This window comes from Nerophis ophidion, linkage group LG25 (genome assembly GCF_033978795.1).
Source record: "Nerophis ophidion isolate RoL-2023_Sa linkage group LG25, RoL_Noph_v1.0, whole genome shotgun sequence".
NCBI classification, from domain to species: Eukaryota; Metazoa; Chordata; class Actinopteri; order Syngnathiformes; family Syngnathidae; genus Nerophis; species Nerophis ophidion.
The window spans coordinates 37,049,561-37,075,984 of record NC_084635.1 but is presented as its reverse complement, the minus strand read 5'-3'; the positions used below and the strand labels follow the sequence as shown (position 1 = coordinate 37,075,984).

General features: G+C 39.3%; 1 protein-coding gene, 1 long non-coding RNA gene and 7 other non-coding genes across 13 annotated transcripts in view; 1 reads left to right on the top strand and 8 right to left on the bottom strand.

Moving 5' to 3' along the window:
• LOC133542827 (ephrin type-A receptor 6-like) overlaps positions 1-26,424 on the top strand; it is a 223,251-nt gene that overhangs the window by 136,209 nt on the left and 60,618 nt on the right. For all 5 annotated transcript variants that reach the window (XM_061887022.1, XM_061887021.1, XM_061887018.1 and 2 more), the window contains exon 8: positions 13,466-13,801. In XM_061887022.1, the coding sequence (XP_061743006.1) occupies positions 13,466-13,801 (336 nt within the window). The remainder of the gene's footprint in view (positions 1-13,465; positions 13,802-26,424) is intronic.
• trnaq-cug (transfer RNA glutamine (anticodon CUG)) lies at positions 203-274 on the bottom strand. Its single transcript has one exon. It is a non-coding gene; the product is annotated as a tRNA-Gln (tRNA).
• trnap-ugg (transfer RNA proline (anticodon UGG)) lies at positions 812-883 on the bottom strand. The gene has a single exon. It is a non-coding gene; the product is annotated as a tRNA-Pro (tRNA).
• On the bottom strand, positions 1,752-1,823 carry trnaq-cug (transfer RNA glutamine (anticodon CUG)). Its single transcript has one exon. It is a non-coding gene; the product is annotated as a tRNA-Gln (tRNA).
• Positions 2,298-2,369, bottom strand: trnap-ugg (transfer RNA proline (anticodon UGG)). Its single transcript has one exon. It is a non-coding gene; the product is annotated as a tRNA-Pro (tRNA).
• On the bottom strand, positions 2,854-2,925 carry trnaq-cug (transfer RNA glutamine (anticodon CUG)). The gene has a single exon. It is a non-coding gene; the product is annotated as a tRNA-Gln (tRNA).
• Positions 3,121-3,192, bottom strand: trnap-agg (transfer RNA proline (anticodon AGG)). The gene has a single exon. It is a non-coding gene; the product is annotated as a tRNA-Pro (tRNA).
• Positions 3,887-3,958, bottom strand: trnaq-uug (transfer RNA glutamine (anticodon UUG)). Its single transcript has one exon. It is a non-coding gene; the product is annotated as a tRNA-Gln (tRNA).
• LOC133542828 (uncharacterized) overlaps positions 16,481-26,424 on the bottom strand; it is a 58,883-nt gene continuing 48,939 nt past the window's right edge. Inside the window, exons 3-5 of the long non-coding RNA XR_009804221.1 lie at positions 21,147-24,284; positions 16,739-16,994; positions 16,481-16,650 (exon numbers count right to left, since the gene is read on the bottom strand). This is a non-coding gene — a long non-coding RNA (uncharacterized LOC133542828). The remainder of the gene's footprint in view (positions 16,651-16,738; positions 16,995-21,146; positions 24,285-26,424) is intronic.

Here is a 26,424-nt window from a genome sequence, read left to right as displayed (position 1 = left end):
CCAATTCACCCAAGGAACTTTAGTTATTAGAGAGTTCAGCTCGGACGGTTTTTCACGGGACACATGAGCTAAAAGTATCGAGTAAGTCTCACGCCACAAATGTAACTGTGTGTTTGAGGTCAGAAGTCATGATTGAAAAAAGGAATACAAACACCAAGGCTTGCAAAAAGTAAATCAAATGAAGATCACAACTTTCACAAGTAGGTTCCACCAAGACTTGAACTTGGATCACTGGATTCAGAGTCCAGAGTGCTAACCATTACACCATGGAACCTGCAAACATCAAAGTAAAACAAAGGGGTCCAATAGTACACATTGTTTGATTCGATTTGATAGATTTTTGTTGATCCATTGAGTGTGTGCCGTGAGAAAAAGAGAAGTTAAAGTTTACAATTAAGTCATAAGTCATACAGGAAAAGACACACGACTGTGGACTAACGGAGAATCTCATGCCTGAAAAAGAGAAGGTCTTTTCGGGGAATTGAACACGAGACATTTCGCACCCTAAGCGAGAATCATACGACTAGAATAACAAGCCCTGCATTCTGCATTCCAGACTTCTGAAAAAAAATTAGATTTTTTGGGAAACACACTCTGGAACTACTTTTTCATTAACACAAATGTTGATTCACTACACTTTTTTTTGCATAAATGACTATTTTTATACATAAAAGAACAAATGATTACAAACTGTTCTAAAACAGAGTACTCGTAAATCGAGGTACCACTGTATTTTTGATTTAAATGATCCTTTGGGTGTGTCCAGTTTAGTCATCTGAGCTAAGAGTTGACAATGAAGATGTTATCTAAAGGGCTTGTCTGGGAATTGAACCCAGGACCTCTCGCACCCAAAGCGAGAATCATACCACTAGACCAACAAGCCCTGATTTCAGCATTCCAAAATTGTGAAAAAAATAGACATTTTTTGGGGGGGGGGCACAATCTGGATTCACTACACTTTTCATGCATACATGAACAAGAGCATTTATCAGGAATTGAACCCCAGACCATTGGGATTTGGCAAGAGTCTCAATAAATGTGATATTTTAATAGGAGACACAATCTGAAACTGGGCTTCCATATTGCACTTTGAACCCAAATTGGATTCACTGCAATGTTTTAATACCAAAATGAACTCAGGCTTATGAGCTCAGTCCTAGAACCAATTGTGGTGGTAGATTTAAGTACAACAGTATTTGATTTCATAGATTTTCATTGATTCCTTGAGTGTCTGTTCTCTGGAAAATTGAGGTAAAGTTTAACACTAAGTCTCAAGTCACAAATGTAAAGACAAGTGTGTGTATGAGGTCAAAAGTGATGAATAAACAAACAGGGGTCATAATCTAAAACTGGTTTACAACACTGCACTTTTAAAACAAGTTATTATTCATTGCCTTTTTCATTCATAAGGTAACTGAGGGGATGACAGACTAAACACTACAACATTACAAGTAGGTTCTACCAAGACTCGAGCCTAGATTGCTAGACTCTAAGGACAGAGTGCTAAGCATTGTACCAAGATACTACTGTACACAGTGCTTGGTAGGACTTGGTTGGTTTTCATTGATCCTTTGAGTGTGCGCCTTTATGAAAATGGAGCTAAAGGGCTTAAAATCAGGTCTGAAGTTTAAAAAAAAATGACAAGACTTATAACTGTGTGAGGAAAAAGGTATGATTGAAAAAAAGGAATACCGTACAAACACCAGGGCTTTCGAAAAGTAAATAAAAGGGAGTTCATAGGTTTCACAAGTAGGTTCCACCAAGACTTGAACATGGATCACTGGATTCAGAGTCCAGAGTGCTAACCATTACACCATGGAACCTGCAGTAGGCTGTGTAAAACAAAGGCAAAAAGAAAAATAGAGGTTAAAATTTAAATTTCATTGGCAAGTGAAACAGGAATAGACTCACACGACTGTGGACTAATGCTGGAGAAAGACAAGGGCTTGTCCGGGAATTGAACGCGGGACCTCTCACACCCAAAGTGAGACTCATATGACTAGACCAACCAGCCTTGCAAATTCACTTGTCAACAAAAAGTCTCATGAAATGTGACATTTTAACAGGGGACACAATCTGAAACTTGGTTACTATGTTGCACTTTAACCATAAATGTAGATACTTGGCTATTTTTATGCATAAAAGAACTAAGGATTACAAACTCTGTCCTAAAACAGAGAGATCGTAAATTGAGGTACCACTGTATATTTGATTTAAATGATTCTTAATTGATTCTTAATGAGTGTGTTTCGTTTAGAAATTTGAGCTAAGAGTTGACAATGAAGTTGTTATCTAAAGGGCTTGTCCAGGAATTGAACCCGGGACCTCTCGCACCCAAAGCGAGAATCATACTACTAGACCAACAAGCCCTGAGTGTGGCTTTCCAAAATTCTGAAAAAATTGTATATTTTTTGGGGGGTCCACAATCTGGAACTGCACATTTATTAAGACAAGTTTTTATTCATTGCCTTTTTCATGCTTGAAGTAACTGAGGGGATGACAGACTAAAAAAGTAGGTTCCACCAAGACTTGAACTCTCTAATAACTAAAGTTCCTTGGGTGAATAATGTAAACTCATCACACCGGTATATTTTAGAGCTTTCATGGCGAGTTTACTGACAGATATAAGTAAGAACTTTACACTACTTTATATTAAAAACGGCAACAGTGGAGGATGAATGTCCCATTACAAGAAGATCGAGAACACGGGACACATGAGCTAAAAGTTTCAAGCAAATCTCACGTCACAAATGAAACTGTGTGTTTGAGGTCAGAAGTCATGATTGAAAAAAGGAATACAAACACCAAGGCTTGCAAAAAGTAAATCAAATGAAGATCACAACTTTCACAAGTAGGTTCCACCAAGACTTGAACTTGGATCACTGGATTCAGAGTCCAGAGTGCTAACCATTACACCATGGAACCTGCAAATAGCCAAGTAGAACAAAGGGGTCCAATAGTACACATTGTTTGATTCGATTTGATAGATTTTTGTTGATCCATTGAATGTGTGCCGTGAGAAAAAGAGAAGTTAAAGTTTACAATTAAGTGAAGGTCATACAGGAAAAGACACACGACTGTGGACTAACGGAAAAACTCATGCCTGAAAGAAAGAAAGAAGGGCTTGTCCGGGAATTGAACCCGGGACCTCTCGCACCCTAAGCGAGAATCATACGACTAGACCAACAAGCCCTGCAAAATCATGTTTCAGCAAAGAATCTCATGACAGTTGAGATTTTAACAGGGGACACAATCTGAAACTTGGTTACTATGTTGCACTTTTACCACCAATGTAGATGTTTGGCTATTTTTATGCATAAAATAACTAAGGATTACAAACTCCGTCCTAAAACAGAGAGCTCCTACATTGAGCTAGAATCATACTACTAGACTAACAAGCCCTGAATTTGGCTTTACAAAATTTTAAAAATTAACACAAATTTTGATTAACTACACTTTTCATGCATGTATAAACAAGAGCTGTTCAAGGAATTGAACCCCAGACCACTTGCCCCCCAGGCAATAATCATACAACTAGACGAAGAATCTCAATAAATGTGACATTTTAATAAGGGACACAATCTGAAACTGGGCTTCCATATTGCACTCTGAACCCAAATTGGATTTATTGCAATTTTTTTGTAATACTAAAATGAACTAAGGCTTATGAGCTCAGTCCTAGAACCAATTCACCCAAAGAACTTCAGTTATTAGAGAGTTCAGCTCGGACGGTTTTTCACGGGACACATGAGCTAAAAGTATCGAGTAAGTCTCACGCCAGAAATGTAACTGTGTGTTTGAGGTCAGAAGTCATGATTGAAAAAAGGAATACAAACACCAAGGCTTGCAAAAAGTAAATCAAATGAAGATCACAACTTTCACAAGTAGGTTCCACCAAGACTTGAACTTGGATCACTGGATTCAAAGTCCAGAGTGCTAACCATTACACCATGGAACCTGCTAACATCAAAGTAGAACAAAGGGATCCAATAGTACACATTGTATGATTCGATTTGATAGATTTTTGTTGAAAAAGAGAGGTTGAAGTTTAAAATTAAGTCGTAAGTCATACAGGAAAAGACACACGACTGTGGTGTAGCGGAAAAACTCATGCCTGAAAAAGGAAAGGGCTTGTCCGGGAATTGAACCCCGGACCTCTCGCACCCTAAGCAAGAATCATACCACTAGACCAACAAGCATTAGCAAAAAATCTCATGATATCTGAGACTTTAACTTTGGACACAATCTGAAACTTGGTTACTATGTTGCACTTTTACCACCAATGTAGATAGTAGCAATATCAAATATAACATATATGTAATATTTACATATTATGTATACTATATATAATATATTTTATTTCATTATATTGTATTTGCATATAATAAATACAATATATAACAAATCCCAATGACCATGTACAATATTACTGTCATGATCCGTGGTCAGGATCATGTTTTCTTATGTTCTGTTAGTTTTGGACTCCACTAGTTCCTGTTTTTGTGCACCCTTGTTTGCTTTAGTTACCATGGTTACTTATTATTTCCACCTGTCTCTGATGAGTGTTCGCCCGCTCACCTGCTTCCCGAGCACTAATCAGAGGCATTATTTTTTTAAGCCTGTCTTCGCCAGTCAGTCGGCCTGGCGTCATTATTTGCTTCATGCCACATGCTATGTAAATTCTTTGTTTCATGCCAAAGTTACGTGATTATTTCTTGTCCATAGTCCTTGCTAAGTGTTAGTGTTATCTTCGAGTGCGATCAGGCGTGTTCTGTTGGCTCGTTTTCTGTTATTTTGGTAATCATTTCGGGAGAACGAGCGACTAAAACAATATATATGTAACGGCGACAGTTACATATGTGTGTATATATGTAACTCGTCCTCGGTCATTCTACAGTTGTAACGTCATTGGGCAGACACGCTGTTTATGTTGTGGGAAAGCGGACGTGAAAACAGGATGTCGACACGTCACTCTGGTCCGCATGGAGCTGGAGGGGGCGTGGCCTCCAGCTCAGCCTGAATTTCGGGAGATTTTTGGGAGAGGCGCTGAATTTCGGGAGTCTCCCGGAAAATCTGTGAGGGTTGGCAAGTATGAATATTGGACATCTCTAAACCACGCAATATGATATCATTCAATCAATCAATCAATGTTTATTTATATAGCCCCAAATCACAAATGTCTCAAAGGACTGCACAAATCATTACGACTACAACATCCTCGGAAGAACCCACAAAAGGGCAAGGAAAACTCACACCCAGTGGGCAGGGAGAATTCACATCCAGTGGGACGCCAGTGACAATGCTGACTATGAGAAACCTTGGAGAGGACCTCAGAAGTGGGCAACCCCCCCCCCCTCTAGGGGACCGAAAGCAATGGATGTGGAGCGGGTGTAACATGATACTGTGAAAGTTCAATCCATAGTGGCTCCAACACAGCCGCAAGAGTTCAGTTCAAAGCGGATCCAAGGCAGCAGCGAGAGTCCCGTCCACAGGAAACCATCTCAAGCGGAGGCGGATCAGCAGCGTAGAGATGTCCCCAACCGATACACAGGCGAGCGGTCCATCCTGGGTCCCGACAAGCGGTCCATCCTGGGTCTCGACTCTGGACAGCCAGTACTTCATCCATGGTCATCGGACCGGACCCCCTCCACAAGGGAGGGGGAGGACATAGGAGAAAAAGAAAAGAAGCGGCAGATCAACTGGTCTAAAAAGGAGGTCTATTTAAAGGCTAGAGTATACAGATGAGTTTTAAGGTGAGACTTAAATGCTTCTACTGAGGTAGCATCTCGAACTGTTACCGGGAGGGCATTCCAGAGTACTGGAGCCCGAACGGAAAACGCTCTATAGCCCGAAGACTTTTTTTGGGCTCTAGGAATCACTAATAAGCCGGAGTCTTTTGAATGCAGATTTCTTGCCGCGACATATGGTACAATACAATCGGCAAGATAGGATGGAGCTAGACCGTGTAGTATTTTATACGTATGTAGTAAAACCTTAAAGTCACATCTTAAGTGCACAGGAAGCCAGTGCAGGTGAGCCAGTATAGGTATATATGTATGTATATATGTATATAAAGGTGTATACAGTATAGGTATATATGTATGTATATATGTATATAAAGGTATATACAGTACAGGTATATATGTATGTATATATGTATATAAAGGTATATACAGTATAGGTATATATGTATATATGTATGTATATAAAGGTATATACAGTATAGGTATAAATGTATGTATATATGTATATAAAGGTGTATACAGTACAGGTATATATGTATGTATATAAAGGTATATACAGTACAGGTATATATGTATGTATATATGTATATAAAGGTATATACAGTATAGTATATATGTATATATAGGTATATACAGTATAGGTATATATGTATGTATATATGTATATAAAGGTATATACAGTACAGGTATATATGTATGTATATAAAGGTATATACAGTACAGGTATATATGTATGTATATATGTATATAAAGGTATATACAGTATAGTATATATGTATATATAGGTATATACAGTATAGGTATATATGTATGTATATATGTATATAAAGGTATATACAGTACAGGTATATATGTATGTATATATGTGTATAAAGGTATATACAGTATAGGTATATATGTATATAAAGGTATATACAGTACAGGTATATATGTATGTATATATGTATATAAAGGTATATACAGTATAGGTATATATGTATGTATATATGTATATAAAGGTATATACAGTATAGGTATATATGTATGTATATATGTATATAAAGGTATATACAGTATAGGTATATATGTATGTATATATGTATATAAAGGTATATACAGTATAGGCATAATGTGATCAAACTTTCTTGTTCTTGTCAAAAGTCTAGCAGCTGCATTTTGTACCAACTGTAATCTTTTAATGCTAGACATGGGGAGACCCGAAAATAATACGTTACAGTAATCGAGGCGAGACGTAACAAACGCATGGATAATAATCTCGGCGTCTTTAGTGGTCAAAATGGAGCGAATTTTAGCGATATTACGGAGATGAAAGAAGACCGTTTTAGTAACGCTTTTAATGTGTGCCTCAAAGGAGAGAGTTGGGTGGAAGATAATACACAGATTCTTTACCGTGTCACCTTGTTTTATTATTTGGTTGTCAAATGTTAAAGTTGTATTATTAAATAGAGGTCGGTGTCTAGCAGGACCGATAATCAGCATTTCCGTTTTTTTGGCGTTAAGTTGCAAAAAGTTAGTGGACATCCATTGTTTAATTTCATTAAGACACGCCTCCAGCTGACTACAATCCGGCGTGTTGGTCAGCTTTAGGGGCATGTAGAGTTGGGTGTCATCATCATAACAGTGAAAGCTAACATCGTATTTGCATATGATGTCACCTAGCGGCAGCATGTAGATGCTGAAGAGTGCAGGGCCAAGGACCGAACCCTGGGGAACTCCACACGTTACCTTAACATAGTCCGAGGTCAAAAAAAAGTGCCAATGTTGTTCTTTATTGAAATGCGTCCCTCGGATTAAATGCGGAGTCAATGCATGGCTTCATCGCAGCCTCTGCAGGAGAGAATGCATTTTCTACCAAGCCTGAGAATATATCTGTGGAGTTGGCCCTCGGCGTCTTGGAACGAAACACCGTCTTCTGACCACCACCCACTCGCCCGCCTACGTCGCTTTTAAATACCGACTTCAGTTCTGTCCCCTTTGCCAAGTAAGAGACTTCATCACCGAGTAAAGCACTTCATCCAGAATCGCACACGTCTTTTTAAAAAATCCATAGTTCCTCCTGCTCAAAGGCCTTAGGAGTGCTTTGTATTTCATGAGTGAGGAACCTAACGCCTTCCTACTGACATAACAGCTTGCTGAGAACAGGGTTGAGTCCCAGAATTCGACAGTCCATTTGTGTCGTACTTCCAACTTTATGGCAGATTTTTTTTTAAAGCATATTCTATGTAATGGTGGCCCAAAATAATCAGTTTCAATCACAGTTAAGCTTGCCAACAGCCTCCAACGGGCAGACATGACGCCTCCAGGTAAATCGTAGCATCTGTAATGTTGTAATTTTACACCACAAGGGGGCGTAACGGAGCCGACCGGCAGTCATGCAGTTGCATCCCATCCGACACTGTGACCCACCAACATTTCAGGAAGATCGGAGCATGTGGAAGGAAGTTATGGCTGTTTATAATTGTTCACCACAAGGGGGCGATAATGCCGCCATTGCAAGAATGTGGTTGAATCCCACCTGACACTCCGACACACCATTTAAAATTTCAAGAAGATTGGAGCATGTGGAAGGAAGTTATGGCTCTTTATAATTTTTCACCACAAGGGGGCGATAACGCCGCCCTTGCAAGAATGCGGTTGAATCCCACCTGACACTCCGACACACCATTTAAAATTTCGAGAAGATTGGAGCATGTGGAAGGAAGTTATGGCTGTTATAGTTTTTCACCACAAGGGGGCGATAATGTCGGACTTTTTTAAAATCATATTCTATATAATGTTGGCCCAAGTTAAGCTGTTTCAATTTCAACTAAGCCTGTTAATCGCTAGCAGGCAACCAGTGTGTTAATTGCTAGCTGACAACTTGCTCACTAATTGCTACATGACAACACGTTAATTGCTGGCTGCAAACTCGCTCGCTAATGTCCAGCTGGCAAGTAGCCCTCTAATTGCTAGCTGGCAACTAAAAAGCTAATTACTAGCTACCAGCTAGTGGCGCTAGTAGCTGGCTAGCAACTAGTGTGCTAATCGCCAGCAGGCAACCGGTGTCTTAATTGCCAGCTGACAACTTGCTCACTAATTGCTACCGCACAATTAATGCGTTAATTGCCAGCTGACAACTTGCTCACGAATTGCTACCGGACAGTTAATACGTTAATTGCGAGCTGACAACTTCCTCACTAATTGCTACATGACAACACGTTAATTGCTGGCTCCAAACTCGCTCGCTAATGTCCAGCTGGCAACTAGCCCTCTAATTGCTAGCTGGCAACTAGAAAGCTAATTTCTAGCTAACAGCTAGTGGCGCTAGTAGCTGGCTGGCAACTAGTGTGCTAATCACCAGCGGGCAACCAGTGTGTTAATTGCTAGCTGACAACTTGCTCACTAATTGATACATGACAATTAACACGTTAATTGCTAGCTGTAAACAAGCTCGCTAATGTCCAGCGGTTAACTAGCCCTCTAATTGCTAGCTGGCAACTAGAAAGCTAATTTCTAGCTAACAGCTAGTCGCGCTAGTAGCTGGCTAGCAACTAGTGTGCTAATCGCCAGCGGGCAACCGGTGTGTTAATTGCCAGCTGACAACTTGCTCACTAATTGCTACCGCACAATTAATGCGTTAATTGCGAGCTGACAACTTGCTCACTAATTGCTACCTGACATTTAATGCGTTAATTGCTAGCTGACAACTTGCTCACTAATTGATACATGACAATTAACACGTTAATTGCTAGCTGTAAACAAGCTCGCTAATGTCCAGCGGTTAACTAGCCCTCTAATTGCTAGCTGGCAACTAAAAAGCTAATTACTAGCTACCAGCTAGTGGCGCTAGTAGCTGGCTAGCAACTAGTGTGCTAATCGCCAGCAGGCAACCGGTGTCTTAATTGCCAGCTGACAACTTGCTCACGAATTGCTACCGGACAGTTAATACGTTAATTGCGAGCTGACAACTTCCTCACTAATTGCTACATGACAACACGTTAATTGCTGGCTCCAAACTCGCTCGCTAATGTCCAGCTGGCAACTAGCCCTCTAATTGCTAGCTGGCAACTAGAAAGCTAATTTCTAGCTAACAGCTAGTGGCGCTAGTAGCTGGCTGGCAACTAGTGTGCTAATCACCAGCGGGCAACCAGTGTGTTAATTGCTAGCTGACAACTTGCTCACTAATTGATACATGACAATTAACACGTTAATTGCTAGCTGTAAACAAGCTCGCTAATGTCCAGCGGTTAACTAGCCCTCTAATTGCTAGCTGGCAACTAGAAAGCTAATTTCTAGCTAACAGCTAGTCGCGCTAGTAGCTGGCTAGCAACTAGTGTGCTAATCGCCAGCGGGCAACCGGTGTGTTAATTGCCAGCTGACAACTTGCTCACTAATTGCTACCGCACAATTAATGCGTTAATTGCGAGCTGACAACTTGCTCACTAATTGCTACCTGACATTTAATGCGTTAATTGCTAGCTGACAACTTGCTCACTAATTGATACATGACAATTAACACGTTAATTGCTAGCTGTAAACAAGCTCGCTAATGTCCAGCGGTTAACTAGCCCTCTAATTGCTAGCTGGCAACTAGAAAGCTAATTTCTAGCTAACAGCTAGTCGCGCTAGTAGCTGGCTAGCAACTAGTGTGCTAATCGCCAGCGGGCAACCGGTGTGTTAATTGCCAGCTGACAACTTGCTCACTAATTGCTACCGCACAATTAATGCGTTAATTGCGAGCTGACAACTTGCTCACTAATTGCTACCTGACATTTAATGCGTTAATTGCTAGCTGACAACTTGCTCACTAATTGCTACTGGACAATTAATGCGTTAATTGCTAGCTGACAACTTGCTCACTAATTGCTACCTGACATTTAATGCGTTAATTGCTAGCTGACAACTTGCTCACTAATTGCTACCTGACATTTAATGCGTTAATTGCGAGCTGACAACTTGCTCACTAATTGCTACATGACAACACGTTAATTGCTGGCTGCAATCCCGCTTGCTAATGTCCGGCTGGCAACTAGAAAGCTAATTTCTAGCTAACAGCTAGTGGCGCTAGTAGCTGGCTGGCCACTAGTGTGCTAATCGCCAGCGGGCAACCGGTGTGTTAATTGCCAGCTGACAACTTGCTCACTAATTGCTACCTGACATTTAATGCGTTAATTGCTAGCTGACTACTTGCTCACTAATTGCTACCGGACAATTAATGCGTTAATTGCTAGCTGACAACTTGCTCACTAATTGCTACCTGACAATTAATGAGTTAATTGCGAGCTGACAACTTGCTCATTAATTGCTACATGACAACACGTTAATTGCTGGCTGCAAACTCGCTCGCTAATGTCCAGCTGGCAAGTAGCCCTCTAATTGCTAGCTGGCAACTAGAAAGCTAATTACTAGCTACCAGCTAGTGGCGCTAGTAGCTGGCTAGTAACTAGTGTGCTAATCGCCAGCGGGCAACCAGTGTGGTAATTGCTAGCTGACAACTTGCTCACTAATTGCTACCAGACAATTAATGCGTTAATTGCGAGCTGACAACTTGCTCACTAATTGATACATGACAATTAACACGTTAATTGCTGGCTGCAAACAAGCTCGCTAAAGTCCAGCTGGCAACTAGCACTCTAATTGCTAGCTGGCAACTAGAAAGCTAATTTCTAGCTAACAGCTAGCAGCGCTAGTAGCCGGCCGGCAACAAAAGCGCTAACCACTGGCATACAACTGATGCACTAATCGCTAGTCGACAACTGGTGCTTTACTCACCAGCTGATTTGTTCACTAATTGCTACCTGACAACTGACGCGTTAATCACTAGCCGAAAACCGGCTAGCTGGCAACTAGCACGCAACTGCTAGCTGACTCCGAACGTGCTAATTGCTAGCTGACAACTAGAAGGCTATTTACTAGCAACCAGCATGCGGCGCTAGTATCTGGCTGGCAACCAAAGTGCTAACTGCTAACGTGCAACTGATGCGCTAATTGCTAGCCGACAACTGGTGCTTTAATCACCAGCTGACTTGTTCACTAATTAACTAGCGCGCAACTGCTACACTACTCGCTATCTGACACCTATCTGACACGAGAGCGATAATCGTCAGCTATCTTAAATGCTAACAGGAATACAATAAAATAAATATTTATTCCACAAGTTTAGTACGCTTTTATTCTTTCTTTCTTTATTGTTATTCTGCACCTTCAAGCTGTAATTTGACCCCCTTAACATGCTTTAAAACTCACCAAATTTTACACACACATTGGTATGGTAAACCTTGCCATCTAATAAAAAAAACAAACCCCAAAAATATAAAGTGTGCCCTAGCGCCCCCTAGGAAAAAACACAGACATAACTGCTTGTGACTTCCGTTTGGAATGTCGTAGAGACATGAAACAAAAACTTCTATGTAGGTCTCACTTAGACCTACATTTCATACATTGACTTCTTTCAGCAAAAATCAACAGGAAGTTGGCAAAAACCCCTTCAAAACAAAAAGTTCCTAAAAAATGTCATTTTTGCCTCTTTGAGCTGTAATTTGAACCCTTAAAATGCTTCTAAACTCACCAAACTGGACACACACATCTAGCGAAAATTGCGATATAATACAAAAACCAAACCCCAAAACTCAAAATTGCGCTCTAGCGCCCCCTAGGAATAAAACAGACAAAACTGCTCCTAGGAAGAAAACACAAACAAAACTGCTTGTAACTTCCGGTAGGAATGTCGGAGAGACATGAAACAAAAACTTCTATGTAGGTCTGACTGAGACCTATATTTCATACACTGAGTTCTTTCAGCAAAAATCAACAGGAAGTTGGCAAAAACCCTTTCAAAACAAAATGTTGCTAAAAAAATGTCATTTTTGCCTCTTTGAGATGTAATTTGGTCCTCTAAAAATGCTTCAAAACTCACCAAATTGGACACACGCATCAGGACTGGCAGAAATTGCGATATAATACAAAAACCAAACCCCAAAACTCAAAATTGCGCTCTAGCGCCCCCTAGGAATGAAACACAGACAAAACTACTCCTAGGAAGAAAACACAAACAAAACTGCTTGTAACTTCAATTAGGAATGTCGGAGAGACATGAAACAAAAACTTCTATGTAGGTCTCACTTAGACCTATATTTCTTACACTAACATCCTTCAGCAAAAATCAACAGGAAGTTGGCAATTACACCTTCAAAACAAAAGTTTGGTAAAAACCCGTCAACTTTTTTCAAACATTATCTCCTCTGAGCGCGTTTGTTGTGTCGGCTTCAAACTAGCACAGGAGAGGGATTGAACCCTTCTGATTAAAATTAATTAAAATAATTTTAATAACTGCGCCGGTTTTGATTTTACGATCCTTCAAAGAACCGCTGCGCTCATGCTGCTAAAGAAGCATATATCTCTATTGTATTATCAATTGTTCGTTAGTTGTGTTTCGCCCTCGTGTGAAATATTTGTTAAGATGTCTGCCGGCTAGCTAGCGCTTATCAAGGCTTGGGTCGCGGGGGCAGCAGCCAAAGTCGGTCCCGTCCATCGCTGCTTGCAGCTTTAAAAATCCTGCTTTGTGTTCATACTGCGATACATCCATCCGTTTCCTACCGCTTGTCCCTTTTAGGGGTGGCGGGCGGTGCTGGAGCCTATCTCAGCTGCATTGGGGCGGAAGGCGGGGTACACCCCGGACAAGTCGCCACCAGCCCTTCGCCAATCAAGCTGTGTAACGGGCGTTGTTCCTCCTGGCTCCGCAGGGCCGCCGTCAGCGCCCAGGAACCTGGTGTCCCTGATCAACGACACCGCCCTCTTCCTGCAGTGGATGCCTCCCAGCGACACGGGGGGCCGGGGGGACGTGGTCTACAACGTCCTGTGCCAGCGCTGCCACGGCGACGGGACTCACTGCGAGCCGTGCGAGGCGGAGCTGAGGTTCATCCCACGGCCGCTGGGTCTGACGGGCATCTCGGTGGCCGTGCTGGACTTCGCCACGCCCGCCAACTACACCTTCCTGGTGGAGGCGCTGAACGGCGTCTCCGGGCTGGCGCTGGCTGCACGCGCGCTGATCAACGTCACCGTCAACACGCACCAAGCGGGTGAGGCACACCTCCTTCTTCTTCTTCTTCTTCTTCTTCTTCTTCTTCTTCTTCCCGTCTGACTTCACAAGTCTTTAGTCTGCTTGCATTGTGGCTGACATGTTGGAGGTCAAATCAAGAAGTCCAAGAGTGGAATTTGATATTTTGTATGAAGGCACTGCTCACTTGTGCTGACTTATGCTTCCTACATTTCAATTTAAACAGAAATCTCACAAATTAATTAGTGTGATTAGTTTTGGCAACACTGGAAGTCAGATATAAGTAATTCTTCTATTTTGGGGCAAAATATAAATATATTTTTTATATTTATTCAATAGTAAAATTGTTATTTTTTTCACCATATGTTTATTTACATTTATTGAATAAGCAGGGTGTTATTTTTTATTACATTTATTTTCTTTTTTCACCACTTTTTTTTATTTATGAAACAAACACCAAACACCCTGCTTATTTTGTTTGTTTGTTTGTTTGTTTCCATTATATAATTATTTACATTTATTGAATAAGCAAGCTGTTATTTTTTATTGAATTTATTTTCTATTCCCCCCCTTATTTTATTTATGAAACTAACACCCTGTTTTTTTCCACTATATAATTATTTACATTTATTGAATAAGCAGGCTGTTATTTTTTTTTTCATTGATTTTCTTTTTTATTTCTCCTTTTTTGCTTATTTTGTTTGGTTTTTTTTCCACTATATCAATCAATGTATAATTATTTACATTTATTGAATAAGCAGTGTTTTTTATTTAATTTATTGTCTTTTTTTTAATTCATGAAACAAACATCCTGCTTTTTTTTCCCACTATATAATTATTTACATTTATTGAAAGGGCAGGCTGTTATTTTTTTTCTTCATTTATTTAATTTTTTTTTCTCCTTTTTTGTTAGGTTTTTTTCGACTATATAATTATTTACATTTATTGAGCAGGATGCTGTTTTTTATTCAATTTATTTTTATTTTTTATTTATTTATTTTTCCCTTTTTGTATTTATGAAAAAAAACACCCTGCTTATTCAATAAATGTAAATAATTAAATAGTGAAATTATGCGGAAAAAATGTCACAATGTTACAAATTACACAACAAGTCTAGTTAGTTTTAACATTAACGCAACATTGGAACTCAGAATAAAGTAATTTACATTTATTGAATAAGCAGGGTGTTCATTTTTATTTAATTTCTTTTCTATTTTCGCCCTTTTTTATTTATGAAACTAATACCCTGATTATTTTGTTTGTTTCCACTTAATAATTAACATTTATTAAATAAGCAGGGTTTTTTATTTAATTTATTGTCTTTTTTTTAATTTATGAAACAAACACCCCGCTTATTTTTTATCACTATATAATTATTTACATTTATTGAATAAGCAGGCTGTTATTTTTTTTTCATTTCTTTTCTTTTTTTTTTCTCCTTTTTTGCTTATTTTGTTAGGTTTTTTTTGACTATATCATTATTTACATTTATTGAGCAGGATGCTGTTTTTTATTTAATTTATTTTATTTTTAATTTTTTCTCCCTTTTTGTATTCATGAAAAAAAAACACCCTGCTTATTCAATAAATGTAAATAATTAAATAGTGAAATTATGCGGAAAAAATGTCAGAATGTTACAAATTACACAACAAGTCTAGTTAGTTTTAACATTACGCAACATTGGAACTTAGAATAAAGTCATTTACATTTATTGAATAAGCAGGGTGTTAATTTTTATTGAATTTATTTTCTATTTTCGCCCTTTTTTATTTATGAAACTAACATCCTGCAAATGTTTCCACTTAATAGCAGGGTTTTAATTTTTATTTAATGTATTTTCTTTGTTTTATTTATGAAACAAAGACCCTGCTTATTTTTATCTTTTTTTTACTATATAATTATTTACATTTTTTGAATAAGCATAATGTTATTTTTTATTTAATTTATTTCCCTTTTTTCCCTCTTTTTTATTTATGAAACTAAGACCGTGCTTATTTTTTTCCTTTCCTCTATATCATTATTTACATTTATTGAGCAGGATGCTGTTTTTTTATTTAATTTCTCTTCTTTTTTTTTCTTTTTCCCTTTTTGTATTTATGAAAAAAAACACCCTGCTTATTCAATAAATGTAAATAATAGTGAAATTATGCGGAAAAAATGTCAGAATGTTACAAATTACACAACAAGTCTAGTTAGTTTTAACATTACGCAACATTGGAACTCAGAATAAAGTCATTTACATTTATTGAATAAGCAGGGTGTTAATTTTATTTAATTTATTTTCTATTTTCGCCCTTTTTTTATTTATGAAACTAACACCCTGATTATTTTGTTTCCACTTAATAATTTACATTTATTAAATAAGCAGCGTTTTAATTTTTATTTAATTTATTTTCTTTGTTTTATTTATGAAACAAAGACCCTGCTTATTTTATTTTTTTTACTATATAATTATTTACATTTATTGAATAAGCATAATATTTTTTATTTAATTTATTTCCCTTTTTTCCCTCTTTTTTATTTATAAAACTAAGACGTGCTTATTTTTTTCCTTTCCTCTATATAATTATTTACATTTATTGAATAAGCAGGGTATTTTTTTTTAATTTAATTTTAATACTGATCTAAGACTTTTAAAGTCATTTTGATAGTAGGCTAACATAGCTAATTAGCCACTTACATCATGTGTTTCCTTCTTTAGTCATTTTGATAGTAGGCCAGTATCGCTACTCTAGAAACATGATGTGTTGTTTTCATGATAACATTTATGTAAGGCTTTTGATAGTAGGCTAATATGTTACTGCCTGGCTTCTGTGTTCTCTGTGATGGACTGACGATATCATCCTGGGTATCGGCTGCCTTCTCCCCTTCCTGCGCAGGATAAAAGCCACAAAACCGATACATGTTGATGTCGGACATGTAGTTGTTTTGAATTCCTACTGAAGTGTTATTTACCGACCTGGCTTCCTTTATTCTGCTGATGAAGTCAAAAGGCCAAGTCCATTTCGGCGCCGGGATCGGCCATCGCGGCCTGAACTTTGTCTTCATTTGCAGATCCCTGCTGATCGGAGGTCAGATACGGCGCGCAATCCTCCGCGGTGCTTTGTCCCGGCCTCGAATTAGGAACCGAAGGTTCACTGGAAACCTGAACTTTCTGTTCCACGGGGACCGATACGGATTGAATAATTGATGGATCAGCATAAACCAAGGAGAAGCTGGAGAGTCCATGAATAAAAGATACATGTTATGCAACCACTTTGTAAGAAACACGGGCTGCTATAGAAATGTAAAACTAAAACAGATGATCAAACTTCACGATGTAGAGCAGAAGGGTCCAAACTTTTGGATCTGGGGGGCAGAAAGCCGACTGCATTTTTGTACACATTTATTTATATTTATACAGTATATGTATGTATATATCAATCAATCCCTAAATCACAAGTGTCTCAAAGGGCTGCACAAGCCACAACAACATCCTTTCAACCGGAAGTAGAAGTGCTATTTGGTCTTTCAGCCATCCATAGCGTTCCTACTCTCCCTTGTGAATCCTTTCTTTAAGAACGTCTGCTTTATAGTCGCATTTGTTGGTCCTGGAAAGAAAAAAAAGTCTGCTTTAAAAACGTAAAGTCCTTCCCAAGCGTTGAACTGAACTCAACAAAAATGTGTTCTTTCAACCGGAAGTAGAAGTGTCTTTCAGCCATCCAAAGCGTTTCTACTCTCTCTTTTCTTTAAGAACGTCTGCTTTATAGTCGCATTTGTTGGCCCCGGAAAGAAAAAAAAAAGTCTGCTTTAAAAACGTAAAGTCCTTCCCAAGTGTCGAACTGAACTCAACAAAAATGTGTTCTTTCAACCAGAAGTAGAAGTGTCTTTCAGCCATCCAAAGCGTTTCTTGTGAATGGTTTCTTTAAGAACGTCCGCTTTATAGTCACATTTGTAAATTCCAGACTATAAGCTGCTACTTGGGCAGCACGGTGGAACAGGGGTTTAGTGCATGTGCCTCACAATATGAATATATATGTGTATGTTTATATGTATATATATGTGTGTACATGTGTGTGTGTATATATGTATGTATATATATATATATATATGTGTGTGTGTGTATATGTGTATGTATATATATAATATATATGTGTGTGTGTATATATATATATAATATATATGTGTGTGTGTATATATATATATATATAATATATATGTGTGTGTGTATATATATATATAATATATATGTGTGTGTGTATATATATATATAATATATATGTGTGTGTGTATATATATATAATATATATGTGTGTGTGTATATATATATATATATATATATATATATATATATATATATATATATATATATATATATATATATATATATATATATATATATATATATATATAAATGTTGTCTTTTGAGAAGATGTGTGTTGACTAAACTAGCTCGCTAGTTAGCATCATCTCGCTAGCAGGCTTTCTACTTTGCTGCTAATAATATTTGGATGATAACAATCCCGACGCTGTTGGTCACGAACCACTTGTAGTTCTAGAGCCGAGGTGTCAGTCGTTGTCACTGAGGGCCACATCACAGTCATGTTTGGCCCCAAAGGGCCGCATCTAACAGTGATTATTATTATTACACCATTTTTAATGCATTTTACTAGTCTTTTCTTTTAACTAAAATGTAAAAAAAAATTAAAATTTCACTTCAAAATGTAGTGTTTATTATTGTAAATGGAAAAACAGTACTGCTTTATTAATGGTAAACATTTTTTTTTTTTTAAAGACAGCATAGTTGCCAGAGTTTTACTGTTACATTTACATTTGTTTATTTTACTGTAAATAAAAAAAAAATGCAATTTTACAGTAAAATGTTGGCACATGAGCTGCCATTTTGTTGTTTTTTTTACCGCAAATCAACAACTGGAGATTTTTCTGTGTATTACGTATTGTAAATACCAAAACAGCACCACAGTTTATTACAGTTAAAAAAATATTTTTATAACTTTTTTTTTAATTTAGGGAAAAAATGCTGTAAAAACCACTAAATCTCACAATTTTACCATATAATCCATTGCTACTTTTACATTGCGCAATTTGATGGATAACTTGCTTTGAACTCATTATTATTAGTATTTATGTCTATTGAAAACTTTTTGGGAATATTTGTTCATATATTTTTGCATAATTAATTAGTTGTCCATCTGTGTTGGCTTCATTACTGTGAAATGTTGTAAAATAAGAACATGAAAAAAATAACACTTTATTTCACAGTAACATTTTGTAAGTGTAAAGTTTTTACAGTCTACTTAAAGCAATTTATATAATTAAAGCTCCAAGCAATGATGGACGGGACCGATTTTTGCTGGTATTTCCTGCACATTACCTACCTTCCCTGCATCCTGGGGTCACATTGGGTCTTCTCTCTTTCACCCATACACGCTGGTGCTTCTTGCCATCACCCAGACAACAAATCTTTACCTGCACATTACCTACCTTCTCTGTATCCTGTAGTCAAACTGGTGCCTCCTTCTTTCACCCAGTCAACATATCTTTACCTGCACAGTACCTACCTTCTCTGCATTGTGTGGTCACGCTGGTGCTTCCTGCTTTTAAGCGGCCATCTTGAGACGGCAGCAGCAGCGCAGCGGTTCTTTGAAGGCTCGTAAAATCAAAACCGGAGCCGTTAGAAAAACTCTTTCATCAACTTTTAATCAGAAGGGTTAAATATCTTTCCTGTGCTAGTTTGAAGCCGACACAACAAAGGCGCTCAGAGGAGATAATGTTTCAAAAAAGGTGATGAGTTTTTACTAAACTTTTGTTTTGAAGAGGTAATTGCCAACTTCCTGCTGATTTTTGCTGAAGGATGTCAATTGTTAAAATTTAGGTCTAAGTGAGACCTACATAGAGGTTTTTGTTTCATGTCTCCGACATTCCTACCGGAAGTTACAAGCAGTTTTGGCTGTGTTTTCTTCCTAGGAGCAGTTTTGTCTGCGTTTTATTCCTAGGGTGTGCTAGAGCGCAATTTTGCGTGTTTTTTATTTTTTTTTTTTTTTTATTTATTAAGATCGCTATTTTCACCAGTCCTGATGTGTGTCCAGTTTGGTGCGTTTTGAAGCATTTTAAGGGGGTCAAATTACAGCTCAAAGAAGCAAAAATGACATTTTTTTTAGGAAACGTTTGTTTTGAAGGTTTTTTTTGCCAACTTCTTGTTGATTTTTGCTGAAGGATGTCAGTGTATGAAATATAGGTCCAAGTCAGACCTACATAGGGGTTTTTGTTTAATGTCTCCGACATTCCTACCGGAAGTTACAAGCAGTTTTGGCTGTGTTTTCTTCCTAGGAGCAGTTTTGTCTGTGTTTTATTCCTAGGGTGCGCTAGAGCGCAATTTTGAGTGTTTTTTTTTTTTTTTTTTTAAATGTATTAAGATCGCTATTTTCACCAGTCCTGATGTGTGTGTCCAGTTTGGTGCGTTTTGAAGCATTTTAAGGGGGTCAAATTACAGCTCAAAGAAGCAAAAATGAATTTTTTTTAGGAAACGTTTGTTTTGTTTTTTTTTGCCAACTTCTTGTTGATTTTTGCTGAAGGATTTCAGTGTATGAAATATAGGTCTAAGTCAGACCTACATAGAGGTTTTTGTTTAATGTCTCTGCGACATATTTACCGGCGGTGCTAAAGCAGACATGGCACAGAGATGTATGGATAACCTGCAGATGCATTTGCAACTATTTTACGTTTCCTTCCACCCACATTTAATGCGAAACAAACACTTACCAATCGACGGATTTAAGTTGCTCCAGTGTCAAAAGATGCGAAAGTCCTGATCGTTTGGTCCGCACATTTTACCGGCGATGCTAACGCAGCTATTCGGTCATGCTATGGCTATGAATAGCGTCAATAGCTATTCGCTCAATAGCTTCAGTTTCTTCCTCAATACTTTCATACTCCAACCATCTGTTTCAATACATGCGTAATCTGTTGAATCGCTTAAGTCGCTGAAATCCGAGTTTGAATCCGAGCTAATGTCGCTATATCTTGCTGTGGTATTCCCATTGTTTGTTTACATTGGCAGCACTGTGTGACGTCACAGGGAAATGGATAGTGGTTTCGAAGATAGCGAAAATAAGGCACTTTAAAGCTTTATTTAGGGATATTCCGAGACCGGTAAAATTTTGAAAAAAACTTCAAAAAATACAACAAGCCACTGGGAACTGATTTTTATTGTTTTTAACCCTTTTGAAATTGTGATAATGTTCCCCTTTAAACAATGTGTAAACATCAGTGAATTTATCTTTTTTAAACATTTTCCCCAGTGAAATTATTTTCTTGAAACATTCCTCTCAGTCCAAACAAGCATTTCTTTCATTCGGTTTTCTCACCAGTTGTGTCTTCTGAGTCCGCACAGAAACTGTCTTCCTTCCTCTTAGCAGCAAGTCAAAGGTCAAAAAGGGTGACTGAATGAAGCTCAAACATTTTAAGCATGAGCTCTGAGCAGGTGAACAGGTGAACTCAATCAAGCCAATCTGTTGGAAGCAGGTGGAGATGTTCAGTCCTCAGCTCTCTCTGTTGCCCCTTCAGGCCTGGAGTGTGCTCTACAACTCAGTGCTGTTTTTTCTGCTCTTTACTTTGACTTGATTGTTAGCAAGTCTTCCATGATTAGAAAACACACTCACGTTTGTTTCCTGAAGTAGGAACACACATGTAGCCAAAAGTGGAAAGTGCGCGGCTACGGAAACAGAAATAAATGCGCTTAGGAAATAAGTTAAGGCAATGCATGAAATGACCAAAATACGCTAAATATTAAACATATTACATATTATTTATAAGTAGCAAGTAACAGTAGAGCCTGCTCAGTGGTCTTGTGGTTAGAGTGTCTGCCCTGAGATTGGTAGGTTCAAACCCTGGCCGTAAAAATGGGACTCATTACCTCCCTGCTTGGCACTCAGGTTGGAATTGGGGGTTGAATCACCAAAATGATTCCCGAGCGTGGCCACCGCTGCTGCTCACTGCTACCCTCACCTCCCAGGGGGTGAAACAAAAGTGATGTATCAAATGCAGAGGGTAATTTCACCCCACCTAGTGGTAATTTTTAAAAACTTTTTAGTTCATCCTCATTATCTTCAGCTTCAAAAAGGTAGTGAATTTGTCCAAATATAGTCGTTTGTTACCAATCCGCCATGAGTTTTACTTAACTTTTTATATTTTTGTTTTTTTACGATTGCGAGTTTACCTTTTTAAAAGCCGCGGGACGTATTATTCATGTGTTGGTATCGTTCTGAGGGGGAAATGTTGTGCTCATGGGTTGTCACCATCGTCTGGGTAGCAGATGTCAGGTGTGTGTGTCACCTGGCAGCCAGAGGCCTGCAGACTGACAGCAGGAAGTTGGGATGCAAACTAATCTCTGGAGAGGAGGTTATTGTGGGGAAGCACTCCATTTATGTTGAAATAGCTTGGCTTCAAGTTCTACATTTTGCAGCTTCGATTCACTTTCACCTCACTCTCTCGGCTTCCATCTCCAACGTCTCACTCTTCATTCATGCTCTCTTCTCGAAACAGTACTTCATCCTCCGTACATTCAGCTTCAAAAAGATAAGGTCATGAATCATCATTTGTCCAAAAATACTCATCTTTGTTGTTTGTTACCAAGTCTTCCATGATTAGAAAACACACTCACTTTTGTTTCCTGAAGTAGGAACACTCATGTTGCCAAAAGTGGAAAGTGCGCTGCTACGGAAACGGAAATAAATGCGCTGTGGAAATAAGTTCCGGCAATGCATAGAGCTCAGTGGCCTTGTGGTTAGAGTGTCCGCCCTGGAGATTTGTAGGTCGTGAGTTCAAATCCCCGGCCGAGTCATACCAAAGACTATAAAAATGGGACTCATTACCTCCCTGCTTGGCACTCAGCATCAAAGGTTAGAATTGGGGGTTGAATCACCAAAATGATTCCCGAGCGTGGCCACCGCTGCTGCTCACTGCTACCCTCACCTCCCAGGGGGTGAAACAAAGGTGATGTGTCAAATGCAGAGGGTAATTTCACCCCACCTTGTGGTATTTTTTAAAAAAACGTTTTAGTTCATCCTCATTATATTCAGCTTCAAAAAGGTAGTGAATTTGTCCAAATATAGTCGTTTGTTACCAATCCGCCATGATTTTTACTTAACTTTTTTTGTTGTTGTTTTTTTACGATTGCGAGTTTACCTTTTTAAAAGCCGCGGGACGTATTATTCATGTGTTGGTATCGTTCTGAGGGGGAAATGTTGTGCTCATGGGTTGTCATCATCGTCTGGGTAGCAGATGTCAGGTGTGTGTGTCACCAGGCAGCCAGAGGCCTGCAGACTGACAGCAGGAAGTTGGGATGCAAACTAATCTCTGGAGAGGAGGTTATTGTGGGGAAGCACTCCATTTATGTTGAAATAGCTTAGCTTCAAGTTCTACATTTTGCAGCTTCGATTCACTTTCACCTCACTCTCTCGGCTTCCATCTCCAACGTCTCACTCTTCCTTCATGCTCTCTTCTCGAAGCAGTACTTCATCCTCCGTACATTCAGCTTCAAAAAGATAAGGTCATGAATCATTATTTGTCCAAAAATACTCATCTTTGTTGTTTGTTACCAAGTCTTCCATGATTAGAAAACACACTCACTTTTGTTTCCTGAAGTAGGAACACTCATGTTGCCAAAAGTGGAAAGTGCGCTGCTACGGAAACGGAAATAAATGCGCTGTGGAAATAAGTTCCGGCAATGCATAGAGCTCAGTGGCCTTGTGGTTAGAGTGTCCGCCCTGGAGATTTGTAGGTCGTGAGTTCAAATCCCCAGCCGAGTCATACCAAAGACTATAAAAATGGGACTCATTACCTCCCTGCTTGGCACTCAGCATCAAAGGTTAGAATTGGGGGTTGAATCACCAAAATGATTCTTGAGCGTGGCCACCGCTGCTGCTCACTGCTACCCTCACCTCCCAGGGGGTGAATCAAAGGTGATGTGTCAAATGCAGAGGGTAATTTCACCCCACCTTGTGGTAATTTTTAAAAAAACGTTTTAGTTCATCCTCATTATATTCAGCTTCAAAAAGGTAGTGAATTTGTCCAAATGTAGTCGTTTGTTACCAATCCGCCATGATTTTTACTTGACTTTTTTTTTTGTTTTGTTTTTTTACGATTGCGAGTTCACCTTTTTAAAAGCCGCGGGACGTATTATTCATGTGTTGGTATCGTTCTGAGGGGGAAATGTTGTGCTCATGGGTTGTCATCATCGTCTGGGTAGCAGATGTCAGGTGTGTGTGTCACCTGGCAGCCAGAGGCCTGCAGACTGACAGCAGGAAGTTGGGATGCAAACTAATCTCTGGAGAGGAGGTTATTGTGGGGAAGCACTCCATTTATGTTGAAATAGCTTGGCTTCAAGTTCCACATTTTGCAGCTTCAATTCACTTTCACCTCACTCTTTCGGCTTCCATCTCCAACGTCTCACTCTTCCTTCATGCTCTCTTCTCGAAGCAGTACTTCATCCTCCGTACATTCAGCTTCAAAAAGATAAGGTCATGAATCATTATTTGTCCAAAAATACTCATCTTTGTTGTTTGTTACCAAGTATTCCATGATTAGAAAACACACTCACTTTTGTTTCCTGAAGTAGGAACACTCATGTTGCCAAAAGTGGAAAGTGCGCTGCTACGGAAACGGAAATAAACGCGCTGTGGAAATAAGTTCCGGCAATGCATAGAGCTCAGTGGCCTTGTGGTTAGAGTGTCCGCCCTGGAGATTTGTAGGTCGTGAGTTCAAATCCCCGGCCGAGTCATACCAAAGACTATAAAAATGGGACTCATTACCTCCCTGCTTGGCACTCAGCATCAAAGGTTGGAATTGGGGGTTGAATCACCAAAATGATTCCCGAGCGTGGCCACCGCTGCTGCTCACTGCTACCCTCACTTTCCAGGGGGTGAAACAAAGGTGATATGTCAAATGCAGAGGGTAATTTCAACCCACCCATGGTAATTTAAAAAAAAACTTTTTAGTTCATCCTCATTATATTCAGCTTCAAAAAGGCAGTGAATTTGTCCAAATATAGTCGTTTGTTACCAATCCGCCATGATTTTTACTTAACTTTTTTTGTTTTGTTTGTTTTTTTACCTTTTTAAAAGCCGCGGGACGTATTATTCATGTGTTGGTATCGTTCCGAGGGGGAAATGTTGTGCTCATGGGTTGTCATCATTGTCTGGGTAGCAGATGTCAGGTGTGTGTGTCACCAGGCAGCCAGAGGCCTGCAGACTGACAGCAGGAAGTTGGGATGCAAACTAATCTCTGGAGAGGAGGTGAAGCGGCCTGCGGGGATGTTCCCATTAGGATACCGGGAAAGGATTAACTTGTCAAACTCCCTCTGCTCAATTGACATACTGTACACACACACACACACACACACACACATTCAGGCATTCGTGTTAGAAATCGAAGCGAGCATCGCTTTCCCCACCTACTGCCTTGCATATCTGGCAAGAGCGCAGCCCACACACTTTCTTTATGAGCGCACAATACACAGAATATATCCAATGTAGACCCAGCCTTAATTCACTGGCTGTAATCACACACACTCCACGTTTCCATAATTAAACGTAATGGCGGAATCGTATGGACCGCCGTCTCTTGTTAAAGAACCTGAAGGAGGATGAGCGCTGCCGGTGATGATGAGGAAGGGAAGCGGGAGATAGACGTATTCATGAGGAAGAAACTTTGCCAGGCAGGCAGGGAGTGAAGTGTCTGCAGGCGGTGCAGGCCAGGCACAGATTACACCGACGGGCCGCACCTGGCAGGCTGCGGTGGGAGACTGTGATGGGTGGGGGACATTTTTATTTTTTTTAAATGACAGGCAGTGACGATAAAACTGCTGCAAACACGAGCCAAGATTGATTCCATAAGTCAAAAGTATGTTCAATTATTGATGGTATGAATTGAAATCAACTAAACTGCAGAATTTTCCGCATTTAACCCTTGTGTGATGTTCATATTGTTGTTACTCAGCCAGTGTTTGTGGGTCTGATGGACCCGTTGCATTTTGTGGCTTTTAATGCCTCACAATCAACACTTTTACGTTAAAATACTGAACAGATGTTTATTAGGATCAGGTAAACATCTGTTCAGTATTTTAACTTTTAACTTTAACCCGTTGCATTATAAATGATAAATGGGTTGTACTTGTATAGCGCTTTTCTACCTTCAAGGTACTCAAAGCGCTTTGACACTACTTCCACATTTACCCATTCACACACACATTCACACACTGATGGAGGGAGCTGCCATGCAAGGCGCCAACCAGCACCCATCAGGAGCAAGGGTGAAGTGTCTTGCTCAGGACACACCGGACGTGACGAGGTTGGTACTAGGTGGGATTTGAACCAGGGACCTTTGGGTTGCGCACGGCCACTCTCCCACTGCGCCACGCCGTCCCTTCTGTTCAGTATTTTAACATAAAAGTGTTTGATTGTGAGGCATTAAAAGCCACAAAATGCAACGGGTCCATCAGACCCACAAACACTGGCTGAGTAACAACAATATGAACTTTGTACGGAAAATTTCTCTGCCAGCTTCTGCATCCCATAGGGATTCTTCTTTTGTGTTTTTGCACCTGCGGTTCCCACACAAGGTTGCAACATTGTTTGTCAACACTGT